The sequence below is a fragment of the Semicossyphus pulcher genome, unplaced genomic scaffold (assembly GCF_022749685.1).
Source record: "Semicossyphus pulcher isolate SPU_LCO1_2020_fin unplaced genomic scaffold, fSemPul1.0.p SCAF_4, whole genome shotgun sequence".
Lineage (NCBI taxonomy): Eukaryota > Metazoa > Chordata > Actinopteri > Labriformes > Labridae > Semicossyphus > Semicossyphus pulcher.
In genome coordinates, this window is record NW_027211715.1 from 32,485,165 (window position 1) to 32,508,717 (window position 23,553).

Here is a 23,553-nt window from a genome sequence, read left to right on the forward strand (position 1 = left end):
ATGGCTGACGACCCACAGAGAAATTTCTGCTCTGCATATTATGAGAAAGTGGGCTTCAGGGGAGTGGAGGAGAAGAAATCGCTGGAAATACTGCTCAAGGATAATCCTCTGGGTAGGTAACAGTTCATATTTACCTGCAACACACAAGGGTAGCTTTTATGTTTAAAAACATACTACATGCAGGATGAAATGACTAGCAGCTCCTGTCCTGTTTGCCTCAGACCTAGAAAAGCTGAGCACCTTCAGTCAGAGGTTCCCCCTCCCCTCCATGTACAGGATCCATGTTTGGAAGGTATTGTTAAGTAATTAGGGCTGCAACTAAGAAATATTTTCATAACATTGCACATCATTTTTACAATGAATCGTTTAGTCTATGAAAGCCAAAATATTGTTAAAATGCTCATCACCATTTTCTAGAGCCCAAAGTGTCGTCTTCACATTTCTTCTTCTGTCAAACCAACTGTTCAGAATCCAAATGCTTTTCATACACTATGAGACAAAGCAGCAAATCTAAGAAGCTGGAAACAGCAAAAGTTTGACATTTTTGTTCGAAAAATAACAGATGATTGAACAATTATCAAAATATTTGGCTTTTAATCGACTTATCCATTAATTGTTGCAGAGAGAGAGTCACGCACACACACACACACACACACACACACACACACACACACACACACACACATACATATCACAGTAACTAAAAGGTCCAAATAGTATGTAAAACAATAATTTATGATGTTCTAAGCGTAATCTGCTCAATGATACCAAACAAACAAACTCTCCTGTCCCTGCAGGCATCCTGCCTCCCCACAGCGACTCTCACCCTCTGGTGGGAGGCTACAGGAAGGAGCAGTACCAGGACATCCTGCAGGCTCTCGAGGTGATGAGATACATCAACTCTTCCACACCCTCTACCCACATCTACCTGCGCATGTTCCAGCTGGAAGCCCAGGTGCTCCCTCGGTGCTCAGAGACCTCCGCCCCGGTAAGATGAAGCACACCCAGGGTAATGTAGTCATGAATGAGACTGGTAAATGGTTTTAAGCAGCACCTGTTGACACCTTGATCAAGGCTTAAGGTTGTGCTGAAACATCATGCAGGATTTCAATATGATGGTTGTGTTTTACCCGATCAGCTGATAACCTCAAATAGAAATAATTAGAGTAATGGGGGACTGTGACATTGAAGCTACCGTAGGAGGTTGTAAGAGTACCAATGTCTGCAAGCAGAGGTGATGAGAGGCCAGTGGTACTTCATAAAAATCCACCAAGCCTTGTATGTGAGACATCTTAACTGTTATCGTTTATGCTTTATATACTGCATTAAAAGCACCTATGTAAGAGCCTTTTTTGGGACAATATTTCATCAAAGCTGGGTATATTGTGTCTCTGGTTCGAAACTGCAAAATCTGTTGTTCTTCTATCAGCGCTGTCGGTTGAAGTCGATGGCTGCCTGCAACAACTACACACTTTTATTGACATGCGTTCGCTTGTTTTACAAATTAGCTAAATCTATTACATCTATTATACAATTAGCTATAATCAGCAAAAAGGGCATCCCATGTTTGATGTATTTTACTGGGTTTTTATTTAAGCTTTTTTTTTTATTGTGCAGCACTTTGGTTAATAGTTTTTTAAAACGTGCTATTTAAATAAAGTGGATTGCATTGGAAAAAATATTTAATGCAAAGTTTAGGTAACTAAGATAATTTGTGTTTTTGAATTGACCCAGCTTGAAGGCTGTAGCTGTGGAACAGAGTAAGTTCAAAACACAGATGGAGATTCCTCTCCTTCAATCATCCTGCTGTTAGTTTAGTATATATGAGAGAGTTTGATAATGCTTTTCCACTGCAAACCTAGTTTTAAGTTACTTCTTGAAGCTGCATTTCAAGATTTTCTTTGGCCATCATGGTGTTAGCACACAGCTTGGAAGATGAGCAGTAATTTAGAGTAGTTTGCATTAACCTGGTGAAGTCCAATATTCACTTTCCATTTAGCTCCAATTTGGTTTCCAACAACTGTCTGAGGAAAGTATTCGGTTCTCGAGCTGCTACATGTATCAGTAGTTCATGTTGCTTTGCTTGCCATTTGGTGCTTGGCAGGTAGCGCATAATGGCTTTAGCAACAACATTGAGTGAGTACGTTTTAAGCAGGGACACAGGAAGTGAGGTCGCCACCTACAATCAGGAATCATAAAAACATTTAGAGCCTCTGACCCTTTTTCGCCCTCCCAGTGTCCTTCTATTTCTAATAGTTCACCTGAACTTATTCAGAACAACTTAGTGAATTCTTCAAAGTAAAAAACCTGTTGATTGATATTTCTTATTTATGGATGAAATTCATATAATTCCTCTCTGCACCACCTGCTTTTACAGGTGCAGGCATGGATGACACATTGATTTGCCAATATCCTTGAGGGCGTTGAGTGCAGACAAGACAATGCAGGGCCGCGCCCATGTGTGAGTGTATAACCGGCTCCGCTTTATTTCACTATGTGAACTAGGGATGCTAATTTGGATTTTTGTTTCTGAACCCTGTTAATGATCATCAACCGTTAACCGATAAGAATAAAATATCTTTTTTAGAAAAACAGCCGGAGACCGACAACAAGCTCTCCATCATTCTGATGCACGCTCTCTCTAATACTCGCAGAAACATATTCACACACACCCAATTAAGAGGTACATTTATTATAATCCTCAAACATCAGTACTTGTGGCACCAACAATCGTGCCCACAGATAGCCATGTGATCCAGCAGCAACAATAAGTACATAAACATTTACAGCCGACCTTTCTTTGATAGTCAGCAGACAGACTTGTGACGTCAGGCTGTGTGCCGTTATCTCCATGGTGACGCGTCACTAATGAGGCATGACAGAAACAGTGATGCTTAACAGGACTTTTTACATGTCTACACATGTGTGTACAGTAACTCGTCTACAATATTGAGGAACAAGCGTCAGGATAGATTTTTTTCAGACTTTTGATTGCGTTTAGACTGGGATTTTTTTTATAACCGTGCTTGTGTGGACAGGATTTTTTTGGGAAATGAAGGAGGCAAAAACTCTACTAACAGAAAATTTTCTTCGAGTTGCTTATTTCCTGCGATATCTTAGAATCCTGAGAGCAGTTCCAGAACAAGCAACCACACCTGATGTACAGCGATTATCATCACCACTCACAAACGCTTTAATTTCTTTCGATTAATGACTCAAAACTTTCCCTTGACTCAGACACGCCTGCATCGTTCAGGTCAGGTGAAGATGCCAAAGATCTGACAAAAGATCAGACCGCCCCTCAGACGAGGAAAACACTAAACAAAAGAAATAAAACGCTTCTCCTATTACGGAGCGTCGGAGTGGAGAGAGATGAGCTGTCTGTACATGCACATGTGGTCTGAGTCAGCACAGCACTGCTAACGTGAGAGGATAGTTGTGTCTGTATGTGTGTGTGTGTGTTGGCTTATGGGGTTTCACTTGATAGTAAGGAATAAGAAAGCACTCATTCACTCCAGCTAATCATGGGTGTGGAGTGGTGTGGTGGGTGTGGTTCCATCAGCTCACCTGTGGGACAGAGCCAAGTGTGATGGCATCGAATAAGTTAATATGAACCTGAATGGTTGTAACTGCTACAAGACGAGTACATGTTACTGACAAGTACGATGATTTTCACACATTCGACACAACAAACACACTGCAGATGATCTGAGGTGCTGTGTTGCATGAAAGCACAAGTAAAAGGATGTTTGAAAGAATGTTTTTTGACTTAATGGTCTTGTGGTGTTTTTCACAAATAAAGATAAAGATGCCTGGGTGACACCAAACAACTGCACGTTAAAGTAAGATGGAAAGATTAAAGGGCATGAATGACTTCCTGAGATCAGGGAGTGCCCGAACGGGAAAATTATTCCGATTTAAACATCTTATTTTACTCGTTTATTGAATTTTAGTTCTAAACTCATTTCCTGTCCTATCCTTCTGCTCATAGCTGTCACTCTCCTTGCATTATGTCATAATATGCACTAAAGCATTCTCTTTCCTCTATCTTAGTTCAGTATCTCCTGTGAAGCATATTTAACCCACATACTTGAGCTTTGCAGAGCTGCAAATCAGGACGCAAACTGTCGCTTTCAAAAGGGGAAGACCAGCGCTGGAATGCTGTTTTGGCCAAAGACGTGTTATCCTTCTGAGTTTGTGTACAAGCAAAGGCGTGTCCTTGAATGTCACTCAAGAGGGGGAATATCATGATGGCAAGGCGGGCCTTTTATTTTCCCTGAGAAAAATGTTAGAGCGGTTAATTTATTATCTTCCTGAATCACTGACAGCGTGCATTAAAAGCTCCAAGGCCAAGTCGATACTAATAAAAGTGCTGAGTCTGTAAGCAGCGCTGCTGGATCTACCATCAGATCTTAAAATATGATGGTAGATAAAAATCCTGCTGCACCCACTCGTCCACACCGAGTCTGCAATTATGCTTGAGCTAAATAAAAACAAATGCTTGTACTGAAATAAATCACACACAGCAAACAAACCCTGATTACAACTCCTGTCTCTGCTTCTCTGTCTTGTCCTCTCAGTCTTGCACGCTCACACACATAACTCACAAACACACGTTACATTCCTCTGGTAGCTGCTGAGTTTTATCGGGTGATGTAGGTCAAACATATGTCATCATTGTTATTTGAATTTAACACAAGATATTTGTCCCCTCCCCTTGTTCCCTTATCCCAAAAATGAACCTAACCTGCCACTGCTCCACTACCAGCTTCCTTCTTTCTCTGTGACTTGCTTTGTTTACTCTTTCTGTACATTTTATGTAAATCCGTCCAGTAGTTGTTGAAATATTTTGTTCAAGGAAATTAATTTTCATCTGGTAATGGAGAATTGAGGTTGGAGCTTGTTTGCTTCACACTTTACACTTGTGAACAATGACCCTGAAGTCTACGGTGGTTTCATACTTCGACACCTCGACAAGTTTCCGAGCTCTGTCTGCCTCAGGTTTTCCTCTATGATGGCTGATTTCAAGCTTCTTTGAGGTCACATTGGCTGCAGACAGACGGTGGCTTTAAAACAAACAATGAACAGGAAACAATGATTAAAACTGCAGTTAAAACTCAACACTTACTGGAAGATGGACCTGCACCTCTACAAGTAAGAAAACTACAAAACAGTGACTGGATTGGTGTTTTTTTGAGTCCTGTAGAAATTAAAAATTTTAAAGTACTTCTACTCGACTTGACTTATCAATTTTATATGACTTGCTGCGTGCCTTTTCTCCTCTACTACTCAGAGAAAAACATCGTATATTTTACCCAACAAACTGGAGTGTCTCAAAAAACATTTATCCGTTATCAGTCAGTGGTGTTCTCTGATAACAAGTTCTTCTCATGTAGCTACAGCCATCAAACCTGTTTGTCCTGTGAGTCACACCCATTTGCTGGAATCGAGTGTTTAAGTAGGGTGTGACTTTCTCTCGGTTAAAGGGACCGGGACGAGAAGGGCGTGTTCTGTCTAGGTTAAAATGTGAAAAGATGCACCTTGGCGGTTGTTTAATAGTGGCGTCTTTCACTTAATGCCTCAGATGGTCAGGTGGATGCATCATCACCTGTCATCGCAGCAGTTTGCCCCGAAGCTTTTTCAGATCGGAGGCCAACACCTAGACATCACAAGAGAGACTAAGCTGTTGCAGATGGTGCAGGTGTCTAACTTATAATAAATAAATAGCTTACAAATGCAGAAATATTCTGCATGTCAATTATTTTTCTAAAACAAAGTATTAAATAAAAAATAATATTTTTGATAATCAAAACATTATAGTTATGTGTTTATTTATTTTAGGTTTGATCTGTCTACGCATGTATTTTTTCATAATAATGACATTAGACATCTTGTCCACTTTAGGCCTTAAAGCTAAATCTAGTTCTTTACCCTCAAACAAATCTTTATAGCAGTGAGAACCCAAGAAAATGGCCTCACTCTCCAACCCTTTCAGAGATAACATCACTTTTCTCTTTCCTCACTTTCAAAAATATCTTTCTTTCTTTACTTTAGTTTCATCTATTTAAGTCATTCCTCGTTTTTTCACACTAGTAGAGTTTTAACCTTCCAAAATAATTACAAAAATAACCTTAAATTTAAACAAATGTCTTAACTTTGAAAAAAATGTCCTGTTCACTTAGTTTGGAGTTCCAAAATGTTCTTGCTTTTTAAAAAAAAATGTCCTAGTTTTATTAAAATGTCCTCAAATCTTATTCCTGAGGTCTAAGTTTAAACAAATGTCATATTTTAACCAAACTAAAGTCCAATTACTCCAATTTCAGAACTTAGCTCTCTCTTCCAAACTGTTATCACTTTTAAAAAGTGTCTGAACCTTCCCCCCAAAAATAAAAATTTCAATAAAATATCCTCAAATTGTCTGAAAGTCAGAATGGTCCCCACAAAGATAGAAACACAAGAGCACAAACAAACACACTCTGCCTCCAGCTGAGTTTAGAGGGGAGTGTCACTCAGAAAACTAGTTTTTGGCTGACCACATTGAGGGAGGGAGAGGTGTTGTCACCAGCCTATAAAGATGATCCTCTCCTGCAGTTAGCTTGCAGTCTGCAGCAGAGGGACGGAGTGTCTGGGGCGATCAGGTGGAGACAGGTGGAGACAGAGAGAGTTTCACCGGGTGGTTTCTCACAGTGTTGCTGTGGTTGCAGTTTCCTCGTCAGAATGAATTACGGGTCTGAGAATCCCGTGTACACTAGCTGGAGGGTCGTGTCCGGAGGTGACTTAACTGGCAGGACGACCCAACAATACGACCAGAGCGAAAACGTGCTCGGAGGCGGTAGTGGATACGATCCCTACATGGAAAGATACAACACCTGCACCTTCTCACAGACCTCCTCGGGCGGCGGTTTGGGCAGCGGTTTGGGAAGCGGAATGACGAGCGCATCATTAGGCGGAATGAAGAGCGGTGACGGAATGACGAGCGCATCAATAAGCGAAATGAAGAGCGGTGACGGGATGATGAGCCCAGGGCGAATGATGAGTGGGTCTTTATGCAGAATGAAGGGCGGAGGCGGAATGTCAGGCACAAAAGGAGGCGGGATGAGGTATGAGTCATTAACTTTACACCTATTTAACCTGCGACCCTCTCGCTGCAACCTGTTACCTGTCTCGTCCTCTCTGCAGTCAGTCTAGAAAGCTGCTTGCCATTAAGTATTGATTATGACAGCCGGTTATATCCCAGTATGCATTTGGCTCCTGCACATCCTGAGTACGCATTGTAGTCCGTGAGCCAAAAAGCGCTGACATTTGCAACTCAAACAACTGAGCAAACGCGTTATCACATTTTCAGGGAGCATAATTACTTCTAAACTCTGATGTTGGACATATCCTGAAATTTCTTGTTGCAAAAAAGTTTTTCACAAAGTTTTTTGTCTCCAGTCAATATATATTCCTCGGCCAATATTGGCCTGATATGCATATGGACCTATCACAGATAGATATCGGTACCTGCATATATATTTTCCAACTTTTATTACAGGACATCTGAGGCATAAAACAATGCTTGAAACTATTTAGAAATGGTATCTGCACCTAATTTGTCCAGCAGTGTTTGCTCCGACCCCATCGCTTACAATACCCTTTACACCTTGCAGCACACGTATCAGAGCATCACATATGAGCAGACCCTGGTCTGTTTCTGTAACTTTCTCAGAACCTTTGAATGTTTGTACAGGTGCACAACCCAGAGGTTTATTTTGCTCCAACTCAAAAAGTGTAGTTATATCGGCCTCCATATCAGTAATAGAAACATTTGTCCTCTTTAAAATCAGTATTGGTACCTTTCTCAAAAATCCCTCATTGGTCTGTCTCTACTTCTGCCAAATATGACAAATTCTCCAATTTTCCTGCTGTTCTTTTGCATCCAGAACCTTTTTGCTTTATGTTGATGTGTTTCAGTGAGGTTGAGGTTGAGGGTGGTAGTGTGTTGGTGAAGGAGGTCAGCGAGGGGGCAAGATTGTGGAGGGCCTTGTAGGAGGAGTGAAGGATTCTTTGGTGAATGGGGAGCCGGTGGAGGTTTTGAAGGACTGGGGTGATGTGGTCTCTGGTGCGAGAGTGGGTGAGCAGACGGGCAGCTGAGTTTTGGATGTATTGTTGTTTGTTGAGTATTTTGTTGGCATCATCTTTATGTACTTTACCAGCCCCCCTTTGTTTTCAGTTACTCATAGACGTCTTTCTAGGAATGTCTTAGCGCTGAAACTGAGTCTGAAACTAAAATGCTTCACAGGCTGTGACATCCAGACTGTGCAGTCTAAATCAGCTATTGTAAGAAAAATACATTTTATGAGTTCAGACATGAACAGCACCAGAAAGCAGAAATAAATAAAGCCCATATATTTCGCTGGATGCTCTTTTAAAAAATGTATGATGAAGATTATTATTATAACAAAGACCTTGGTTGTGATGAGTTTCTCTGCTGCCCCCTGCAGTGCCTCCAGCCTCAACACCATCCACCAGAAGGCCATGATCCTGCAGGGCCAGTGCCAGGATTACCTGAAGAAAGCCGATTACGCCCTCCAGACTGTGAGTCATGATGTGTTTGTTTAGTTGCTTTACTTATTGGTTCTCTTCCTTCAGGTGTGCAAATAACAGCCTGTATTTAGGTTTTCACTTTAAAGTTAATCTCGTTCTGACAGTGGTTTTGTAAACCTCTGTGAATGTTGTGTTTGTGCCTTGCAGAGCGGAAACACCGGTGATGCACAGTTCTACATGGCGATGGCAAAAGAGAACATTGAGCAGTATAAGAACTTAGTTGCACCCCTGAGACAACTGGGACAACCCAACGACAGCATAGTGAGGAAGTAAGGACGACTCACCTCCTTCCCTCCTTTTCTCTTGTCCCTTTTTTCAATCCCATCTGTAATTAAATTAATAAACATACAAGTTATGCAAAATGTCCTCCCGTTTTTTCATTTTCATCTTAAGTTTGGACCACCTGATGGGGGTCCACATGTCCATCACAGACACCATGAAAAGGAAGACGAGCAACGGCTCCGCAGGCTGCGAGGAGCTGGGAAGGAGCGTCCGTGATGCTATAAGCTGGATTGCACAGCAAAAGGTTTGAGCACACACAGCTTCACATCTTAAACAGCAAAAACATTGACCGATAACTGCGTTGCATTTGTGGTCGGATAATAAAACCTGGGTGACAAATAAAAACAAGACGTCTGCAAGTTTTGGACACTATGTGCGTTTTGTTGATACCTCCAAGTTAGTTGCTGTTTAACCCAAACACAGCCGATGTAAACAAACCACCATGACTCGAGTAACTTTGAATCAGACGATAGAAGAAGGTTTTGTTTTGGGTTTATTCTCAGGCCAACTTTTTTCAGTGAAGAGGCTCATAAATTCACCAAAAGTTTCCTGCTCCAACTTGTTTCTCTGCCACCACCTGCTGGCTCATATGAGGAGAAAACTTTTTTTGAGTCTCAAAATAAAATCCATCCTGTCTTTAGCTGCAGTAATATGTGTGTGATTCTGCCCTGTGCTGATTATTGATTAGCAGTCACACCTCTGTGTGTGTTTGTTGTTTCAGCGTCTGATTGAAACGGCGTCCTGGGGAGGCGACGCTGCAGCCATCGATCAGCAGCTGGTGAGCCACCAGAGGTTTCACAGCTCCATCCAGAGGAGCCCAGAGGTGGACCGAGCCCGAAACGACCTGGTGGGTTCACGACACACCACACATGCTGTCATGATGCACAATCCTCTAAATTGCTCAATAATGTTGTTGAAAGTTTAAAACATCACCCGGAGTTTGGTCAGGACCTCAGAGTGGAGCCTGTTTTTATTATTTAGATTAAGTTTAACCTTTTTTTTTAATCAGAGAAAACACAAAAACAGCAACAAATTAGCCAATTAACCAAAAGTGGAAGTAATGCACTATTTAATTAAAGGGTTATTCGATCAGGAGTTTGTTTCTAATCCTCTAAACTAATTTATGCATATTGTGCTCGTTATGCTCTTAGGAATAGATTTAGATGAATTAATTGAATGCCTCAGAGTTTGTCATGTTTTTTTGTTTTAAGATAAAATCTCAAGTCTTGAGTCTCTTACCAAACCAGTTTGACTCTCTTCCAACAGATGAAGAAAGGAGACAAAGGAAATCTTCACGCTCTGGAACAAGAATGGGACAGTTTACAGGTATGAAACAATATCCACATTTGCTCATCACTTTTAAATATCTGTCTCGTACTTAAACTCGCTTCTTCCTCTCTTGCAAGAAAATGTCAATTGGTCGGACCGAGCAGCTGCAAGAACTGCAGAAGATCCTGCAGGAGATGTCCAGAGAGATCATGTGGGTGAACGAGAGGGAGGAGGAGGAGCTGGTGTTTGACTGGGGAGACAAGAACATCGACCAGTACATCCCACGCAAGCAGGAGGGCTACTCGGTCAGTTTAACACCATTAAAGGTTCAGAAGTTCAGTTAGAATCAGGAGAGAAAAGTTGCAGAAATTCATGTTTGATTTTAATATTTGAGCGCTTCATTCTAGTGGATGGCGATCCTGTGAGTCTAAATTACACTAATGCCTCTTCATCAAGCTGATCTGCATCTCATAAGGGAATAATCATCGTCATAGATTAGATTTTGGCAGCTGCAGTCATCCACTTAGAGCGAAGCCACAGAGTTCTCCTCAGGCTGCAGCCCTGTGATTTCTGAACCTCTGCTTGTGCAACAGAAACTGATGAGTGCTCTGGAGGACAAGGAGAAGGACCTGAACAAACTGAAAGGCAAAGTGGACACGCTCCTGAAGAACGAGCACCCGGCTTCAGACAAGATCGAGGTGTGAACCCGTCCATTCATCACGTGGAAACATCAGTACACACATGTGGGAAAATGATCTCTTTATTTTGTGTTTGTGTATTTCAGGCCTACGAGGACACTCTGCAGACTCAGTGGAGTTGGCTCCTTCAAATTACCAAGTGCATTGATGTTCATCTGAAGGAGAACGCAGCCTATAACCAGGTAAAAGGACAAAACATGAAACTTACAGCTGCTCTGATACAAACCCTAGAGACAAACCCTGAGAGAATTGTCAAAGGATTATCAGCTCTTTATTTTTTTAGCATCTTTCAGCTCATTGTTTTTTGTCGGAGGAGATTCTGTGTGTGGTGGTGACTGACTGCAGGTGTTTATTTATCAGACTAAAGAAGTAACGGACTCGCCGCTCGCTCGCCCTGTGAGATAGTGGCGGCCGAACGACTTAAAAATAACTGATCTTCACATCACTAAAGTCGGCTGTAATCTCTCTGGGGAAAAGCCAACAACCTCTGACTCCTGTTTACTGGACAAAGAATAAACAAATGTTAGTTAAACACCGAACAGGCTCACAGGCCAGGTATGGGGAGCACAGTATACCAGCCAAAAATACCTCTCACCTGTCACTCAAGTGAGCCGGCCCCTTGATTTAAGGCTTAATATAATTAAAACAGATGTGTTACTTGTGTTGGGGTAGACGGTAGTTCAGTCTGTGGGGGCTTTGCTTGGGAACCGGAGTGTGGCCGGTTCAAGTCCTGTTTGTGCATGTGTGTGTATCCGGCCTATGTTTGTGTAGTTTGTAAAAACAGAGTGAAAAGATTTAATTTCCTCTCGGGGATTAATAAAAGTATCGCTTCTTCTTCTCCTTCTTCTTATAAAAAAATCATCCTTGAACAGTAAAATCTATTTTTGAATAAAGGCAAAAATGGAAAACACAGTGCGTCCCGTTTTTTCCGGACAAAGCAGACGTGGTCTAAATGTGAAGTGAATCAGGAAATGCCCCATAAAGTATACCACCTGATTATCCTTTTACTATATCACACTCTTACATACCATGATGTGTTTAACAACAGTTCTTCAAGGAGGCCAATGAGACGCACACCGCCCTGCAGAAGGAACACGAGATGATCCGTAAGAAGTTCACCTGCAACAAGAAGATGTCACTGGAGGACCTGCTGCAGCTCCACAGGGAACTGGAGGTACAGCAGCTTCTTACAGCCGTAACAGATCAGCCAGGCTTTGTCAAAGTGTCATTGTGCACATTTACCCCTAATTTCTGTTTTATCACACTACATAACAGCTACATTTTGAAGTGATTATTTATGATATGTTTGAATTATCTTCAGAGTGAGAAGATTAAGATTATGGAACACAAGAGGCAGGTTCAACATCTGGTCAACAAGTCCAAGAGCATCGTGAGACTGAAGCCCAGAAACCCTGAAGAGAAGAGCAGCAGCCCGGTCATCGTCAAAGCCCTGTGTGACTTCAAACAAGACCAGGTCAGTTACCTTCAGGACACAGTCTCACACATACTGCATGTTTAAACCACTGAGGGTAAGTTCAGTCAATGCAAAGATGCAAACAGTTGCAAATTTAGCATATTAGCTTCACGTAGTTTGCATTACATGAATTATTTCAAAGCCTGTCAGTCGTGAGATTCTCCTGTCATCCTGCGATGCATCAGAAATGGTTCATCCAACCTCCATTAAAAACAGGCGTTTTAAAAGTTGTCTCATCTTGTGAACAGACCTGATAAAACCGGAGATTATTAATGCAAAATGATGTAGCTATTTTGGTAAACTCCAGTGAGTACCACGAGGTGAAAATGAGCTTTGCTTTTATTCAGAACAAAGCATCACAGGTTCTTGAACCAAAACAGGCCTTACGGATTAAGAGCCTTTGAATGTGTTGGAAGACTTTTTTCTTGTGGAGCAGTATTTGATTTGATTTTGTTATTAAAGTCATTTAAATGGGCTCCACAGAAGGTGATCTGTAAGGACAATGAGGCGATCCTAAAGGACAACAGTCAGCGCGGTAAGTGGCAGGTCACAGGCCCTGGAGGACTGGACATGACGGTGCCCTCCGTGTGCCTGATCGTACCCCCTCCCAATCCAATCAGCGTCAGTCTGGCCAACAAGTAAGACATTAACAATATGCGGCCCCTCGCTGAGGAGAAGTTACATGAAACCTCGTCTTTAAAGGTTCAGACTAAAACTTGTGTGTTGTTCACAGGAACGAGCAGTACTACGAGACCATCCTGTCGATCTGGAATCAGCTGAACATCAACATTAGGAGTCTGGTGGCCTGGCAGTACTGCCTCCTGGATATCAAACGCATCAACAGCTTCACCCTCGCCACGGTAAGAGATGCATAAATTACTATTTTATAAAAATGAGTACATTTATGTAGTTATGTACACAACCATGATGTTTGTGTGTTCAGCTGGCCCGGATGCGTCCTGAAGAGTATCGCCAAATTATCAAGACTCTGGAGACTCGCTTCGAGGAGTTCAAAGTGAACAGCCACGGCTCCGAGATGTTCAGCGACGAGGACAAGAGGGCGTTTGAGAACCAGTTCACTGGAGCCCAGACCCACTACCACCAGCTGTTGCTGCAGCATAATGGTAACATTTTACACATTTCACTCTTTTACTCAGAGTTGTTTTTTTACCCACGTGTCATATTTTCAGGCCACTGTGTTTACGTTGATTTTATACCAAGGATGTGATCAAATAATGTATAAAACGTAATTATATTATTAAAACCTACCGGATGTACCAGCTGGCGCATTCGTGTCCTACCTTGTTGGCAAATACATTGATTACACCTACGTAGTTACTATGCTATACTATACAACCCAAATCTGATTTAGCATTTAATATATATATATATGTATGTGTGTGTGTGTGTGTGTGTGTGCATGTGTGTACATATAGACTTAGACTTAGACTCAACTTATATATTATATATATATATCTTAGAATTTTTAATATAATAAAACATGTTACAAATGAGCCGCTCGACGCTCTCATGCTTTGGCGTTCCATACAGAGCAGAACTAGCATGCATGACATGTAAAAACTGTGCTTACTGACGAAGAACAGATACATGTAGACAACCGTGTGGATTTTAGCTCCACTACATACAAACACAACTTTACTGACTATGTGCTAATCCGTCTTTCTAGCTGCCATCCCACGCAGAGTGGACGGATTGGGTTGAAATTTCTCAGGGATGTTTATTACTGCACTGGTCACATGCTGCCGTAATACGGTCATGACTGCATTTACGTAGCAAGAGTAAACGTGCGTGTTACAACTGTAACGCATTACATTTAAGGCGACTCTCCCCTCCTTGTTTTCTTATAGGTTAGCACAGCCCACTCGATGTTCTGGACTCATGTCCCCTAGAAATATTAACTTGTTCTAATATGAGACACACTTCTGCTATAGCAAACAATGGCTTTCATATATGAGAGTCCACCTGTAGCATTAGGAGAATTAAATACATATTTTTTACCATTGCACATTTTATTCAACCATCTAAAACATAACCTGTTATATCTACTTACAGTTAAACCGATCACGCCAGAACCACTGCCCTCTCCTCCTCCCACAGATGTGATTACTCCGGACGTAGTGGACACGGAGATTGTATTGCCCCCTTCTTCGTCTTCACGCAGCTTATCCGAGCTGCACGCGCTCAGACTGAGGCTGGAGGGCGTTGAGGACACGCTGAGTCAGCACATTCACATCTGCCTCGGAGACGACGGGGTGCACGACTGTGGCCTCAAGATCACTCAGTTAGAGGTAGACACAAAAAGGCTTAAATACAAGAAAGACAGACGGAATTTTTGAGTATTAATAACCAACCTTTTTTCAAATACTTATCCCTATACTCATCGTAACCACTGCGTCTGTGTGTATGTTTACCTGTAGACGGTGCAGCGTGATGTCCACATCATAAGTAAGGAGTTTGTAAGTCTGAGGGATCGGATCATGAAGGAGCTGGAGGGCATGAATGACTCAGATAAAGACGAGTTCCTCCGCAGTGAGATTACAAACATTAACACGAGGCTGGGCAGTCTGGAGAGCAGATCATCAGCTTACTCACAGCGGTGAGCAAAGAAAACTCAAAGTCTCTTTTAGCTTTGACTAATACACAAAAATTATGTTACTTCAAATATCCATGTGTTCCTGAGCTGCATCGTTTCTTCTTCTCTATCAGGCTGCGGGCTCTCAGAGACATGCTGGAGAGCGTGGCCCGAGCTGAAGACATTGTGAAAGTTTATGAGGCGAGACTGACGGAGAAAGAGACCACCTCTCTGACGCCGAGTGAAGTGGAGGAGTACATGCTGGCCCTGAAGGTATTTTATTCATTTACATATTTCCTTTTCCTTCAGTACATTTCATGCTGTTACATCAAATGTCCAGACTCTCTATGAGCACGAGGAGAAGACTTGAGCAGGCCACGTAGACTGTGGTGATGTTCCTGTTCCGTCCACCTTCCAGATTCTGAAACCATTGTGTGCTTTGGTTCATGACTAACTTTGGCCATCGTACTCTTTACTTTATGAGTTTGTACACTGGCCAACACTAAGTCTGTGAAGACGGTGTCAGTTGTACATTTCTGTGGACGAGGCCCTGATGGGTAGATCTCAAGGGATCTCAAGGGACTTTGGTTCAGTGAAGGTTAAACAAAAAACAAAAATAAAAGACTACATTAAAAACTGATGGGTGGTATCTTTAAAAAAATACCCTAATTGACCCTTCGCTAAGGCCCGCCCTTGAACAGCCACTGTCCAATCCTAGGTTAGCAACCGTAGCTAGGCGCGGGGGGCCAGTCAAGCTTTCAGAACAAGGAGAAATGCCTAAAAGGTGTGCATACGGAATCTGCAGGTCCAACAGCAGAAAGTTTAGAGGGGGTTGTCGAGAGGAGAGATGTCGGACATGGATTAAATAATGTGGAAGACCGTCAACTGGTCTCCTCTTACGATCTTGCCTGGCCTTCGCTACCACCACCGATGATATCAGCACAGCCTTTATTTCACCACCCCTGGTTTGTGCCGTTGTTGTGGCTAAGTTCTACAGGATTTTGTCGGCCTTTCCTGTTGTGCCTTGAGGAGATCCAGTGTTTGGATCAAGCCCACGAAATGTGAGCAATATCCTGATGCGCTTTAAACTAAATGAAAATTTAGTTTTGCTAGCAATGGGCTAAAACATATTAGATAATGAAAGTTATAGGGAGTCATGACTAAACATTAGCTTTAAATAAAACAATATATTGACTTACCATGCTGTGCAGAAACATTGTTGTTCCTGTATATACACTCCGCTGACTAATTATATTCTGGATGTAGCTTTCAAAAGCGTGTTGTCGTCCGTTCTGTCGACTTCTCTCTCAGATTCTGGAACTATTTTTCCTGAAATTATTTCCCTTGGAACCTCTCTCACTGTTATAGTTGAAAACGGCACTCAGCGAAGGGTCACTTACAGGTCAGGGATATAACACTGGTGTTTTCTGTGTTGATTCATAGACTATGAAATCAGAGCTGGATCATAAGAAGTATGTTCTGACCTCCATGGAGGCAGAGCTGGCCAAGGTGAGCCACTGCAACAGCCAGGTGGGCACGCACTTTCACAGGTGTGACATGCTGTCCAAATACATGGAGCAGGTGACCCTGCTCTCAGACCGCTGGAGACGAATCCTTGGACAGATCGACAACAGGTAAGTTTGTCTCTGTCAGGTGTATATATAAATATATATATATAAAATATATTGCCCTGTGTCTACCAGCAATTTACCTTTACCTTACACCAACCTTAAAGACCTACATTGTCTCATGCTGTATCTCAGCTCAGACACTTGCATGTTTTATCAGCATGATCAGCCCTGTGACACGAACTTTTCTCCTACTTCCTGTCGGCACACACACAACCTCACCCCGTGTGTGCGCTGCAGATGAAGCCACTCCGCAGCACCTTCCCTGGGTGAATGTTCTGTTTGTGTAGCCACAGTGTAAATAAGCACCGGGACAAGGTGCCTCTGATGATGGGAATATACACACTAAAGAGCTGCAACACATAATTTAAAGCCTGCCTCGTTAATCGTGATAGCAGCAGCGTCGCGTGCATGTTTACAGTTTACAGGCAGGTGCACACATTGCAATCGCAAATGTGAATGTGAAATGATTTCTCGTGCATCCCTAGCTCCACCTTGACCGGCTGACTCGGGTCTCTGCAGGGCAGTAGATCTCTGCTCACAGGAGCCCCACAGCGCCCCACAAATACCCATGTCAAACTGTGGTCACATATGGAACTGCAGCGAGCCCCCAAGGTGACAGCCATCGGGGCAGAAATAAATATCCGTAATGAACGTTGACACACACACCTCGGTGGGCCAAGACAAAAGGAGGGCAGGCCAGACCTGGCCCGTGGGCCCCAAATTGGGCAGCCCTGGATTAGAGGTATAGAGTTTGTTTTGATTAGTGAGCTGTACCAAAGTTAATGTGAGATCATCTTATATCACACACTTGGGGAAGAAGCCCCAAAAACCATTTATCACAGACCTAAAGACAGAACTACTCCTTTATATCATCCATTATCTCATCATCTAAAGATATTTGCTATTGAATAATTTTTCCTAATTGTCTTTGCACAGAGTCCTAGATTTGCAGTCATATCGGCCTCAGCTGCAGCGCTACAAGAAAACCAGCACCTCCCTCAGCGACTGGATCGATGTCACGAGGAAAAAACAAGACACCCTGCGGGCCACCAAGATAGATAACGTCCAAGCACTGCAAGACCACATTGACAACCAGAAGGTCTCATGCTCATATATTATAGAGGTCTTTGTCCATGTGTGTGAAGTCCTCAGACACCTGACCTCTTTGTATGATTTTGTTCTTCAGGCCCTGAACTCAGAAATCAGAGCAAGGCGGGAGACGGTCGACAGTGTGCTGTTGGATAATGAAGCCTGTGTAACTTCTATCAAAGTAAAGAGAATTTCTTACTTCTTAAAATGATCTAAACTCTTTTATTTTTTTAATTTCATGAATTTGTGACCTTTTTTTTCTTTTTCTAACAGGACTACGAAACTGACCTCGCCTCCTACACCTCTGGTTTGGAGACTTTACTCAACATCCCCATCAAGCGAACAATGCTGAAGTCTCCATCAATGGATCTTAACCAGGAGGTAATAAAAACTAATTAAAAATGTTGTGTCTCATCAAAAGTATCTGGAAACATAGTGTGACATATAACGTTTAATTAAGTGATATCTAAATAAATACTTGAATGTGCTTTGTCTTTGTCTCAGGCTACACAACTGCAAACTCGTTACATGGAGTTGCTTACACAGTCTGGTGACTATTACAAATTCCTGGGAGAGCTGCTCAAAAACATGGAGGAGCTCAAGGTACTGATGTCGTGTTTTGTCGTCCTTTTTATTTGTATCATCATTCAAACAGGGACTATTGATTAAGTACTAATGATTGAGTTTGATTCATTTGAGCTAATTTCATAGACTATATAAGAAGTGGATGTAGCCGCCATGACGTCACCAGTAGCCTTGTGGAGTGCTGATTGAATATTTAACTTGACTCCTGAATGTAAAGCTTCATATCTGACTGATGTGTAAATAGAATAGATGGTGTTCAATCATTCAAGAACATTGTAGTGAAGTGTTCGTTACAGGTAAATAGGAATGCACTTGAAGAAAGTGCTCCTACCTCTGCATTGATCCTCGCTTTGTCTTGCTCACAGATTCGTGACACCAGGATTGGCTTGTTAGAGGAAGAACTTCCCCAGCTGAGAGAAGATATAAAAGATAGAAACTACAAGATCAAATCTTTGGAAGACGCTGTTTCTCGCTATCAGCTGGAGATCTCCGAATTAAAAACACAGCTTCTGTCGACAGAAGAGGTGACGCGAAAACTACACACGGCCCAGAGAGGGCTGGCAGACCTCAATGCTCAGGTGTCAAGTCTCACATACTCGCTTGAGGAAGAAAGGAGGAAGAAGAGGCTGGTAGAGGAGCGCTACGCTCAACAGCAGGAGGAGTACGAGGCAGTGCTGAGGAAGAGACAGAAAGAGCTGGAGACGGTTCGCTGGTCCAAGGTGGAGTGCGTGGAGAGTGTTGCAAATAAGGAGCAGGAGATTGAGCATCTGCGGCGGCAGCGTGCTGATGAGGCAGCGAGGGTCAGGGAGCTACAGATGGAGATTTCAGAGGTAAGGAGCCAATGCAGTACGGAGATCAATAACTTTAAACTCAGCCTCGAATCTCAGATCCAAGTCAGCCGCACAGACATGCAGAGGGAGGCAGCCAAGAGGGAGGAGGATACAGCCGAGCTCAAGCTGCAGTAAAACATGATGGTGGCAGAGCGGAGGGATCTGGAGGAGGAGCTCAGGAGGCTCAGGTTGTCTGTTAACCAGGCTGAGGAACAAAGGAAGAGGGCAGAGGAAGAAGCTCAAAGGTTCACATTTGGTATCATCCATGTGTCCTGGGTGATCCGATCCCAAGTGGTCAGCTCGAAGCACAGCAGTTCACACCGAGCATTAACGAGCCCCTCAAATGCGTCTCAAGTGATCTCACGTTCCTGCTCTGTATGCAAATAGCGACAGTTGGAAAAAATGTTCAGTAATTGATGCATTATAGACGTGTTGGTCAAGACTGCATCCTGTCTATGGGTGTTAGCTATTTGTGCAAATTTATAGAATGTGGGTACAAACCTTTTCACTCCGAACAAAGTCGTAGTTAAAAGAGTTGTTGGTTAATAGTTTTGCAGTTACAGTTACTGTAAACAATAAAGTGTCCATAAGGTTTGTCTGCAGGATCGGGAATGTTGACTTTGACATTTTTTATGATTATTTCTCTCTGCATAGTTTTCTTTAAAAATTGACCGCAGTGTTTTGATAAATATCTAAGAAAATCGCAGTCTCTACTGTAATGCCACGACCTATTAACTTTAAGTCTTGTATGACATTGTCCTGTTTTTTTTTAAGGTAAATAGCAATTTGCACAATACACAGATAACTTATCAAAGAAAATATGTCGGCTGCACACACACACACTCACTCGCTCACTTTGTTTTGATAAGAGTTATTATCAATAACAGCTCTTGTTTATTGAACTTCTGTACGTTTAACACTGCTATCTTTTGGTTTAGTCTATTCTGTCACAACTAAAGTGAATACAGACGAAGGACAAAAAGACCGGAGCTTCAGCAAGAACAGAAGCATTCAATCTGCGACATCGCTGTTGCACCGAATTAAGCAGAGACACGAGTTCAATATTTTTCTGCCTGGAAAAAAACAAGAATGTGTGCTGTTCTCTTGGAATTGTTAAAGTTTACCTTTAAGGTTACATAGCAATGGTTCCACTCTAATGTGTGTTAAGGCGCAGTTGATTTCTGATAGTAATTTAAATTTCATTTAAATCCAAACCTGCTTCATATCAGTTTCATTGATTCGACTATCGTATACCGTGCTGGGAAATACAGAGAAGAATGTATAATTTTTGTACATCTGTGAATATATTGTGTTTACTAACTTTTTATCTCTGTTCTATCTTTACTGTTTTCCCTCTATTTTTCTGCAGATAACAACCATGATGCAATCCATCCAATCCAAGTACAGTGAGATTGTCTCTGAGAGAGATGCTCTGTTGCTGAAACTCAGATTGTCAGAAACAGACCGTCCTGAACCTCAGAAGCCGGTAACTGTCCAGGGGCTCAGGGACCAGGTGTCTGTCACAGATCTAGTGGATGCAAACCTGCTGAAACGTTCTGATTTGGACAAACTAAAGGATGGTAGATTGACCATCCAGGATATTGAGGACCGCCTACGGCCATACCTGAGAGTTTCTACTTGTATTGCAGGAATTTATGATGAGGCAGGTGAAAAGGTGATGCCCATCTATCAGGCCATGAAAGATGGACTGTTAAGACCTGGGACCACTCTGGAACTGCTTGAGGCCCAGGCTGCCTCAGGCTTCATAGTTGACCCTGTCAACAACCTCTACCTGAGTGTAAGTGATGCCTACTATAAGGGACTTTTTGGGCCAGAGTACAAGGACAAGCTGCTGTCAGCAGAGAGCGCTGTGACTGGTTACAAACTGCCTGGCACAGACAGGGTTATCTCCCTCTTTCAGGCCATAGAGAGAGGTCTAGTGGACAAAGGTCATGGCGTTCGTCTGCTTGAGGCACAGATTGCCAGTGGTGGTATAATTGATCCTGGACTCAGCGCCCGTATTGACTTGGACGCAGCGTACAGGAGGGGTTACCTTGATGAGAAAATGAACAAGACCCTGACTGATCAAAGTGTTGATAATAAGGGTTTCTTTGACCCTAACACAGAGGAAAACCTAACCTATCTTGACCTTAAGAAACGCTGTGTCACAGATAAGAAGACTGGCCTCCTCCTTTTGTCCATCAAGGACAAGACAAAGCTAGAGTCACATCGGAATAAGAGGAGAGTGATAATTGTGGACCCAGCCACAAATCAAGAGATGACAGTACGTGAAGCATATGACAAAGGATTAATTGGCTATGACCAATTTGTGGAGCTGTCTGAGCAGGAGTCTGAGTGGGAGGAGATCACGATTACTGCTCCGGATGGTTCCACACAGTTTTTTATTGTTGACAAGAAGACTGGAAGAAAGTATGATATTACTGAGCTGCTTGAAAAGGGAGTAATACATCAGTCAGATATAGATCAGTACAGATCTCGCACCATCACCCTCACTCAATTTGCAGATATTATAACACACAAGTACGGACCTGGATCATCATCACTAACATCATCAACTTCAAGAACATCAGCTTCCAAGATTTCATCTTCAGTGACATCATCATCCACCTTTAGAACATCAGGAGCCTGGGGCGATGGTTTAGCTTAGTTGGTACAGCCCCATGTACAGAGGCCACAGTCCTCAGCGCACTGATCGCAGGCTCGAATCCCGGTCTGCCGATCATTTGGTGCATGTCTTCCCCCACTCTCTACTCCCCACATTTCCTGTCTCTCTTCAGCTGTCCTATAAAAACTAAGCTCAAGCCTGCCCAGAAAGCTTACTTTGGTTTTGAAGATTTAAAAACCAGGAGGAAGATGTCTGCTGCGGAGGCCATTAATGCTGCAGTATGTAAGATGGAGAAGAGAGCGGACTTTGCTTCAAAATTTGAAAGATTACAACCTCCAGGCCCCTCCCCCTTTCCCTCCGCAGCGCTCAGCCCTGCCTCCAAAGCCCTCCCCGCAGAGGAGGCTGTCATGCGCGTGCAGGCTAGTAACCACAGCAACTGGAGGAGCCAGGTATATAATATGGCAGACACAATGGTAAAAACATCAAATGACAACAACCGCTCAGGTCCCGTAGCTCTCTCCACCTCGAAAATGCCGCTCATGTTAATTTTCTGTCTCGGTCCAACTCTTTTGTTGGAGCAGTTGATCCTTGCAAATGCCATTAGGAGCAGTGGGAGGAGCTGGAGGAACATGATTATTTCATAGATTATCTCTCTCATTTACTACTGTATGAATAAAGTGACAGTTTGAACAAAAATGACAAAAAGTTAGTTTTGATAATGTTACCTACTGAACATTTAAGGAGACGTGGCTGCCACATGAGGCAGGGCAGAGGTTTCTGGAGTTCCAGTTCATAACAGGAGGATTTTATGACCCAGAAAAGGCCCAAGATGCAAACTAAGACTCTCATTGAAGGAGGCTCTGGATAATTGCCTGGAAAAGCACTGGAGTGAAAATGCTTCCAGCATCATCAGTGTCTTCCAGTGGGATCAGCAGACCTTACAATGTCTCCTCTGCCCCAGGATCCAGCAGTGGCTCAAGGAGTGGCTCACAGAGAGGCTCCCCCCTCTCGACAACTAGTCGCTACACCTTTAACTCCTACACATCCACCTCCACCAAATAAATGTGTTTCATGAGGAAAAGTTCAAATATGATGTCCTTCAAAGATGATCTCTTTAACCTTTTACATAGTTTTAGATTTAAGCTTTCTTGTTGCTACGCTTTTAAAAAACTTTTTAAGTTGCAATGATCAGCACAATTAACACTACCAAGATATGTTTTGTAGAATCAGGCTAAAGTGTTGATGGCAGCGAAAAGCTAAAAGGCTTTGAAATGACTGCCTTATTCTTGCATACACAGATTTTACTGACAAACTTCCTATTTTTTTTTGATGTAATTCAGTTTCAAGCTTTGTCTTGGTATATATAATGGTATTGTTTGTATTGTTTGACATCTAAATGATAGTTTTTGGGGGAAGGGGGGTGCAAGGTGGGGTTCTAAATATCAGCATATTAGTTTTTTACTTAATCGGTTGTTAATCTATTGTTTCTTGCTAATAAGTGCTTTTGGTTTTGTAACAGTTTCTAAATATCTCAAAATAAAAGAGTCTTGCTCATATTGATTTGATGACTGTTTTTTTTCATGGTCTCATGGAGACTTTTTAGAGCTACGTGTCAGGTGACATGAATATTCATCAGTTTGATTAATACTTTTAGGGTACCTTTATTCTACTATGGTATGAAAGTAGGCACAGTGACTTTCAATTAGCCTAACTCCTTATCAAATGAAATGTTAAAGACAAGTTGTTATTCTTATATGAAAGCAAAGTGTGATTTAACAAAAGGTCTGCATTGATTCCTTCTTTTAAATGTAACCAGATTGCTTGAAATACTGGTAACCTTCTGTATAATGTTGCACCAACTTCTTTCAGGTTCCTTTGGGTGATATACTT

General features: G+C 42.4%; 2 protein-coding genes across 3 annotated transcripts; both read left to right on the forward strand.

Annotated features, from left to right (window-relative positions):
- LOC138608022 (TBC1 domain family member 7-like) lies at window positions 1-3,282 on the forward strand. Its single transcript, XM_069680678.1, has 4 exons — window positions 1-112; window positions 222-302; window positions 798-988; window positions 3,238-3,282. The coding sequence occupies exons 1-4, from the start codon at window positions 1-3 to the stop codon at window positions 3,280-3,282; spliced, it is 429 nt and encodes a 142-aa protein (XP_069536779.1).
- A 3,337-nt stretch (window positions 3,283-6,619) lies between these two features.
- LOC138607096 (desmoplakin-A-like) lies at window positions 6,620-21,804 on the forward strand. 2 transcript variants are annotated; one of them, XM_069679647.1, is made up of 24 exons: window positions 6,620-7,100; window positions 8,484-8,577; window positions 8,734-8,855; window positions 8,980-9,112; window positions 9,590-9,715; window positions 10,135-10,194; window positions 10,275-10,442; window positions 10,731-10,835; window positions 10,922-11,017; window positions 11,884-12,009; window positions 12,157-12,309; window positions 12,793-12,947; window positions 13,043-13,169; window positions 13,253-13,433; window positions 14,383-14,618; window positions 14,748-14,926; window positions 15,037-15,175; window positions 16,346-16,536; window positions 17,470-17,632; window positions 17,720-17,803; window positions 17,896-18,003; window positions 18,127-18,225; window positions 18,573-19,037; window positions 20,407-21,804. In XM_069679647.1, exons 1-24 carry the CDS (start codon window positions 6,718-6,720, stop codon window positions 21,703-21,705), a joined length of 4,992 nt encoding a protein of 1,663 aa, XP_069535748.1. In that variant the 5' UTR covers window positions 6,620-6,717; the 3' UTR covers window positions 21,706-21,804. The 2 variants fall into 2 exon arrangements, with proteins under 2 accessions (XP_069535748.1, XP_069535749.1); XM_069679648.1 differs by having other exon boundaries at window positions 14,428-14,618.
- Window positions 21,805-23,553: the final 1,749 nt, after the last annotated feature.